This window comes from Cryptomeria japonica, chromosome 1 (genome assembly GCF_030272615.1).
Source record: "Cryptomeria japonica chromosome 1, Sugi_1.0, whole genome shotgun sequence".
In the NCBI taxonomy this organism is placed as follows: Eukaryota; Viridiplantae; Streptophyta; class Pinopsida; order Cupressales; family Cupressaceae; genus Cryptomeria; species Cryptomeria japonica.
This window is the reverse complement of record NC_081405.1, coordinates 249,521,459-249,529,823: the sequence shown is the minus strand read 5'-3', so window position 1 is coordinate 249,529,823 and position 8,365 is coordinate 249,521,459. Positions and strand designations below refer to the sequence as shown.

The window sequence follows — 8,365 nt, the reverse complement described above, 5'->3', positions numbered from 1 at the left end:
TAAAATATTAGTCTTATTAAATTCTTCTAGATATTTCACTATTAGCATGACAGATTGTGTAAATCCGATCTTAACAATATAGTTAATAAATCTTTTATGTTTTTAGCCAGATAGAGGTTTGATTTTGGAATTTACATCATCTTCTTGTATCCCATTAAAATTTTTCTCCTTGTTTAATCATTTGGTTAGAGTAGGTTTGGATTAGGATCCAATTTTGCATTTAACTAGGAAACCATTAGTACACCCCTTGAATTAACAACCTCACTAATCACTTTTCTTGCATAGTATCATCATGAACTGGCTTTTGAGAACTTTGAAGGTGGTATATCTTCATATCTACTATATTTTTCAATAGAGGTGAAGTATATTTTCTAAAATTGTGTTGCATGTGTCAATTTGGCCATTGACAAGTCTCTCCAAACTAAAGTGCCTAGTTTTAAGGAGTAATGAGCAAGAATGATAAAAACAAAAGAATAACTAAAGGATCAAGTGGGGAGCTTGCTACATAAATTAGATGCCTTATAGTCCCACCACTACTTTGAGGGATGTACTGAAGATACAAATTAATTAGTTGATTGAAGAGGCAATACAATGTTATTGTAAGATAAATGACTAATCCCATGCAATGGTTGAGTTTGATGAAATTCTTGATGAAAATCTCTTATTACTAGAGTACAACCTAATGTAACTTATAAAATGACCAAGGTGTCATTTTTAAAATTACAAAGGAAATATATTTTACCATATGGAAACTCAAATATAAATCTAGAGTGGTTTATTTTCTCTCCAAGTTCACCAATCATACTAAATGGATAATAAATTTTTGAAGGTTTGCAAAGGCAACTTCATTATAAGGAAGACACATGTAAATGTAATGTCAAATAAGTATTAAATTTTCAATAAGTTCATTCCTTGAATATTTTAATATAATCCTAGAAAAGCTTTTCCTACTAGTACCATCATCAAGAGATTCACTAGAAGTACTAGGAAACATCTTATACAAGATCTTATTCATGAATAAATGAGTGTGGAATGGAACCTAAACTTCTTCTAGACTCGTATTCTAAATATGAAGGAAGTGGTTGATTGGCTCAATAAAACCCTCCTTGCTAAAAAGGTAAGACTTTATTATACCATTATCGCTACCTTAATTCACTTCTAAAGGCATTACAAATTTTCCAAGATCAATTCCTAGACCCCTATCTTAGAAATAATAAATAATGAATAATAATTTTTATTTTTTTTGATCGGTAAAAGGCCGAAGCCTGAAATTTTTTTATTAATTAAAGAAAATGATTACAAACTCCATTCAATGTGGGCACTGGTAGGAAAGAATGGAGGAAGAAAACCTCCTGTCTCACCCAGATCCCTTATAGGATCAGAATCTAATGATACTTCAACAAATAAGAAAGAGAACCAGATACAATGGCCTCTGGGAAATCTCATCCAATAGAGCTATATGACAAAGAGATATTAGTCTAGAAATTTACAATTTTAGGAAGAGCTGCTCCAGCCTAAAAATGATAACTACTTTGCCTATGATAGCCAGAATCAAATCATCAAGAGCATGTTACAGGTGATCTGCAAAAGATCTTTCGACCAAGATCAATGTCAAAGAAAACACTACAGAGCTTAAATAAGAGAGCTATGTCAAGAAACTCCCTAAATGAGTAATGAAGAACTAGAAACCTCAAGGGGAAGGCCCTGCAAGGCATATCGTGACCAAACCTATATAAAAACCACTAGGCTAATCCTACAGCAAGCACTTGATGAGAAGTTAGCCCAGAAAAGAATCACAACAAGTGTTGCCAAACCTTTACAATAAATTTGCAACATCCTCAGAGACTATAGGAGATGTTAAGAGTAAAAGCTCATGTCATACAAAGCTAAAGACCTGGAGCCGATTTATAGGAAGAAGCTCACATAATCACCATACAAGCTTACAATAGAAAATAAGGACAATCACCTTACCAAATCATTCAATAACTTGTTGAAAGAAAGCAGAGGCCAAACTCTTCTTGGATAGAACCAGACAGAAACCTCAATACATTTATATAACAAATTTTACTTATGCAAACCCGGCCTACAAAATCAATTTAAATTTAAATTTAACAACTTGTTAAAAGCTTGGAATGAGCAGAAATGAGCTATGAGACATCAAAGGCCAACAATTTATCCATGATAACAAAATTACTTGCAAGAAAAAATGATAAACTATATCACAAACATGTCAAAAAAACTAAGTCATTACTCCTATCTAGTGAATCATATTACTCCTATCTAGTGCATCATATTATTTTCCAAATAAATTAATAAATTTTAATATTCTTTATTTACATGATCATCAATGTATATGTTTGTGTTGATAACTAATTTTAGTTAAAATATCCAAATAAAATATAAAATATGATTGAAATATTAAAATATATATTTTTAAAAATTAAACTTATAGATTTATAAAAGGGAATTTAAATTACAATTTTAAAAATGTTAATTGCATGAGTAAGGGTTATTGAAACATCCATTTTTTTAATAATTTTACTTTTTTGTAAGTTGGCATTAAAGTGGTGTTATATATGATTTAGTGAATATTTTGGTTGGAAAATTTGTGGACATATTTAGCTTGATTTTTTTACCAAAATTAACTTTTAGTTAGAAGTTCTCAAATTCACTTGTGTTGATAAGCTAGTCAAAAGTGTGACACAACCTTGTACTTTTACCTAAGATTTCATTGCATTATCACTCCTAACATAATTTATCTCTAAAGGTATTTAAAAAGTTCAAGATCAATTCATAGACCTATAGATCTATAGTTGCAACAATGAGCCAAGATTTTATTGCTCTTTTAATTTTGCAATAAAATAATCCTTTTTGGGTGTGTTCTTTGTAATTCATTATTGTAGTTCATTTACTAGCATAACCCCAAGTGATGAGTGGTGTCATTCTCTTATGCCCAATCAAGGAAATATGTAATTTAATTTTTAGACTTAAAATTTAAAAAAATGACTTTATAAATTTTGGACCCAAGGATTATTTTAGGATCCAAGCCTACTTAATCATATAGAGGTAGTGTTAGGTGCCCATAATTCTAGTATATAAGTCACTTTTAGAAACATCATCAAAGGTCATAACTTTGAAAAAAAAAAAAAAAATTCTTGGATTTTCAATGCAAGTATTCTTGCTTAAAGTTGCAATTAACTCATTTCATATCATAACTATTTACTGCGGATTTTCTCTTTATTCAAAGTAATTTAATGGTATTTTATGCTTTTTAAATTGAATAACTTGATCGAATATTGTTAGAGTGTAAAACTAAGGTTAATATGTTAAAAACATGTATATAATATCATCAAACTCACATATTTTATTAAAAAATGCTCAAAATTGTATATTGATAGTGTTTTTTATTGAACTAAATATTGAACAATATATTATAGGTTTTTTGAATTTCATTAGACCATTTATAATTAGGGATAAAAGTAAGAGCACTAATTACTATCTAAATTTACTATTCATTCCTTCAAAAATTAACTTCATTTCGTATTTTCTTTAAAAATTTTGGTACATTTTAGTTAGATTAGAATCATTTAATTCAAATCTTTTAAAAAATATACTATTTGAATACATTTAACTCTAAGTGTAAGAATTGTCTATCTTGCCATTTTAGCAACATAGGCTCCTTGTTAAACAAATCATAAAGACCAACTGGCTACTTTAACATTTCAACAATTGGCAAAAAGAACCTTGGACTTGATCAATTATTTATAATGGAAGTAGAGTGTTGTTGATTTTATTTGATCGACTTATATCAAAAGAATAAAAAAACTAAATTATATCTATCAATATTTCAATTACAAGCATTAGATGAAACATTGGTTAATTTAAATGTTGATGCTCTATCTATGAAATTTAACCTCTAATTTATATGTCATATATTATATAATTATTAAATTATAACCTAAAATATGAGTGTTAAGTTCCTTTGAAGATTACATTATTTTGGTTAGGAAAATATATTATTATTAGGGATTCTTCAATTAAATTGTATAACTTAGGAATCAAATGCAAGTACTCAAGAAAACTCAACTTGAATTTTCTCTCATTACCCTCATTTTCATTTCAAGTTTTTTATTTTAAACTAATTAGGAAACAAATAATATAGCTAGTTATATTACATTTATATTTTCAAGTTAACTTAGCTAAATTAAATTTGAATTACTAATAAATTAGAAATTAAAAATCAATTTTAATTTGATAATTTTTGTTGTTATAGAAAGCTATCTAGAAATCTTTAAAATTTGACTAGAAATCTTAATGACAGCAATTATATTTCAAGAGATAACAATATATTCTAGCCATGTTGATGTGTTAAAAGATGCATAAACAAAATGACCCAAATAGAAAGATAAAAGAACCGACTTAATCAAATTTGAATTTTAAATTTTAAATTTAGAAAGATCAAAGTTATTCCTATGAGATTACCTCCATATCCATGAACTCTTTAAAAAATAAATAATAATAAAAATATTAAATAACAAATAATCAAATACATAAATAAATAAAATAAAGTCAATCTGATACAATATTATATAACTTATTAATATATAATTATAGTAAAATATACACAATAGAAAATAAAAATGACCTAGATATGCAAATTTCACTTTTGCAGTATTAAGAACCATTACAATTTTTAACTATTTTAAACGAGAGGAATTTAGCCTAGAGAGTTGAAGAGAACCATTACAAAGTTGTATCTGACAAGTATAGTCGAAGATTTCTAGATATTACAATCTATACTAAAATCCATCTGCAGCTGATTGCTTCACTTTCACACTCGTATTAGCAATTTTCATGAGCACCTCAGCCAGTTGAAGAGGCATAGAGAAGAATACGGTGTGATCAGATCCTTCAATTTCGTATACCATTTGTGGAGGATTCTCTGCAATCATCTTTCTCTGGAACGCCTCCACAATAACCTTATCCACCTTCGACACAACAAATATTCTCCTAACACTTCCATAGTTTTTAGCTGTATACAAAAGAGGTTCTTGCCATATTGGACATTTCTTTTCCGGCGACTCCCACAACGTCAGATCCTGCATTTAGTGCCATAATAATCTACCCATCAATTGAAATTTCATAATAGCAGAATAATTCACAGCCAAATAATCAATTCTATTTTTGTAATTTGCAACCAAACTGTCTCTGTTGTCAAGTGATTTACCCAAGAAGGACTGTTCTGTGATAAAAATTCTCGCGCAAACTGGGTGCCAAACTTGAAGGTTGTTGCTGGATTCTCTTTCCCATTTGCATAGTAAAATGTAGAGTCTCCTAAGCCTCCGATTATGGATACGATCTGTTCAATATATACTTTCAGAGAAATGGCATTGTAATTTAAAGATTGTTGGCAGTGCAGGAATTAGTAGAAAGAAAAAGAATTCATTAAACCTCCTTCAACAACTTAGGGAGAGTCGTTCCACTGAGGGGCATGACGGCAGTAACAAAGACAGCTGCAGCAATTTTATGTGGAAAACGCTCCATGGTAAAACTCAAATTGAATCCACCAGCGCTGTGGCCAACCAATATAACCTTAACAGACATACAGCTACAAATTAGTTGGCATTCTTGGTGTCGATGAGAAATGGACATTTTTGAATTTAAATAGTACATTTTAAGTTTTGATTTGTTTAGATGGTTCATCTAAAATCAGATTGTTTTTCTAACAGAATTCATCTATTAGTATAATTCAACACAAACCATCTTAACAAATCAAAACTCAGATTAACTTATTGTTCAAATTTGTTTAGGTTGTTCTACTAAAATTAGATTTATTTATCCAATAGAACTCATCTATTATTATGATTTAGAATGAACCACCTAAACAAATCAAAACTTCACTTAAACTTTTCAAAACATCTATTTAGAGGGTTGAACTAAAACCAGATTCACTATGAAACATCTAAACAAACCAAAAATTTAATTAAACTTTAATTAAAGTTTTCACTAAATTCATACCTTCCCTTCAGAAGGAAGAGCTGTAAAGAAGTCTGTGAGTGGCTGATTGTACTCTTGTAAGGATGAAATGGTGTCGGCATTTGTAGGATCAATACCTGCGCTTGCCATGTCAATGGAAGATACAGTCTGGCCCTCTTTGAGAAGAAGATCTGCAACTTGATACCAACACCAGCCCCCAAAGGTTGCTCCATGCACCATCACAAAGTGACACCCCTTTGCCTTAACTATATTTGTCTCCATGCTGTAGCTCTTCAAGTTCAAGAAATGAAAGGTAGAATGGCAATATTTAAAGGCTGCAGCTTACCCATGTACACTGCATTACGTACGAGTATCATTTAACTTGTAAACTTGATCTGAGAGATTGCCTAAGATTTCTTAGAGGCCAACAAATTTGTACACTGTGGTTAACACTTTTATTCAAACATTGACTTTACAATTTTTTTGATTGATAAGAATATTTTGTTGGAAGTGAATTTCAAATTGGATTTTCATTTTGTAGTGGTTAAGTTATTTTGGATTTCCATCTTGCAGTGGTTGAGTCATCAACTTAATGTGATGGATTCTCATCTAGTAGTGGTTGAGTCATCAACTCAATTTGTTTTAGGCTGCTCGAAGTTATGTTTTGATGTATAGTTTTTGAAGATTGTTGTAATTCTGTAATTCCTGAGAATCAATACGAATATAATTTGCTCATGACTTTTTATTGTTATATTTTTATCAAGTTTTTCCACATAAATCTGTATGTTATACACTATATTTCTTCTCTACAATTTTCTCTACTTATTATTTTTCTCACATATTTCATTCTACATTACAAGAAAAAGTTAAAATTGATTTGAGTACAAGATGAAAGGAATCGTGTAACACCAATATAACGCACTAAAACAAATTCACGATATTGTAGTCAAGTAAAGACTCGATTACTCTAATAACATTGTAGTCAATCCCTTAACCGGGTGGTCCCTAACAGGATCTGTTCTTAACAGGACTTTTGTAAAGCTTTAATAGGCTAGGCTTCTAACAAGGCAAACTTCAGAAGAGTTCAGATAGTTATCTTGTGAGTCTCATCTCACTGTGGTTTTTCCCATATGGGTTTCCACATCAAAAATATTTATGTCAAGTGATCTGCTTAACTACTTTGATCAGTCATGATGACCAGAAGCATTGATAAATGAAGTTTGTTGACATATGAAAAATTATTTGGATGTTTATAAGTTTGAAGTTGTTTACTATTAATTTGTTGGAGTAGTCAACCGGTTTATCTTAAGATTTTTTATCTTGATAGTGATATTACATTGATAGTTCTAAGTTTAGTTTGAGAGATTGATTTTGAGATTGGTGAAGTTAGTATTAGTTTTTCTATGTACTGATTCACCCCCCCCCCCCCCCTCTCAATAGTTGACCGGATTCTTATTCTTTCATCATACCATCAATTGGTATCAGAGTGTATCAGGTCCTCTAAGGTCTAAGCCTAACAGCTTGAGGTAAAGATCTTGTAGATCATGATGAAGAAGGAAGGTCCAAAGTTTAATAATGAAAACTATAGGATATGGAGTGACAAAATGAAAATTTATATCAAGAGTATGGGAAGCCATTATTGGGAACATGTCAATACTCAATATGTTGCACCTACTTGGATTTTGAATGATGATTAGAAGAAAGAGAAACAAGAAAATCATCAAGCATTAGAAGCCATCATCAATTCTTTCTCTAATGTAGAATATGTAGATGTTCATGGTCTAGAGACTACATATGAGGTATGGAAAAAACTTGAAGAAATTTATAGTGGTTATGAACATGCTAAGATTGCTAAAGAAGAGAGTCTATGAGGAAAGCTTGATGACATGCAGATGGTTGAAGGTGAGAATATCCAACAGTATGGTCAAAGGGTAAAAGAGATCATCGATGAAATTAAGAGTGCAAGAGGTAAAGTGGAAGATGCTACAGTGATCAATAAGGTACTGAGAACCCTGCTACCAGTCTATGCTATCCGAGTTGTAGCCTTTCAGGAGCTAAAATCCATTGACAAAACTAAGGTAACTCTTGACTCCATCATTGGAAAGCTTACTGGTTTTGAATTAAATGGTTGTGATGGTAGTGTACATAAATCTAAGTCTACATTTAGAGCTTCTATTTCTAACCCATCTATGAGGAAAAGTAAAGATGCCAGTCACAATTATGAATCCAAATCCCACAGAGAAGCTGATGATGAAGACAATTTAGTTGAGCTTGAATCATTGTTAGCCAAGCGGTTTCCTAGAGGTACGGGTAAATATAGAGGTAAATTACCTTTGAAATGTTTTGCATGTGACAAGATTGGACACATAGTTGCTAACTATCCTAATGG

General features: G+C 30.6%; 1 protein-coding gene across 1 annotated transcript; it reads right to left on the bottom strand.

Moving 5' to 3' along the window:
- Positions 1–4,799: 4,799 nt before the first annotated feature.
- On the bottom strand, positions 4,800–6,258 carry LOC131857267 (methyl jasmonate esterase 1-like). The gene is made up of 4 exons (XM_059209524.1): positions 6,019–6,258; positions 5,452–5,592; positions 5,228–5,359; positions 4,800–5,099 (listed from the first exon to the last, which is right to left on the bottom strand). The coding sequence occupies exons 1-4, from the start codon at positions 6,256–6,258 to the stop codon at positions 4,800–4,802; spliced, it is 813 nt and encodes a 270-aa protein (XP_059065507.1).
- Between the last annotated feature and the right edge of the window lie 2,107 nt (positions 6,259–8,365).

Excerpts from the sequence above, each read along its gene's own strand:
- LOC131857267 (XM_059209524.1), bottom strand. The coding sequence starts at position 6,258 with ATGGAGACAAATATAGTTAAGGCAAAGGGGTGTCACTTTGTGATGGTG. Across the intron at positions 5,593-6,018 it reads CTCTTCCTTCTGAAGGGAAG|GTTATATTGGTTGGCCACAG; the intron begins GTATGAATTTAG and ends ATGTCTGTTAAG. Across the intron at positions 5,360-5,451 it reads TCCCTAAGTTGTTGAAGGAG|ATCGTATCCATAATCGGAGG; the intron begins GTTTAATGAATT and ends TATATTGAACAG.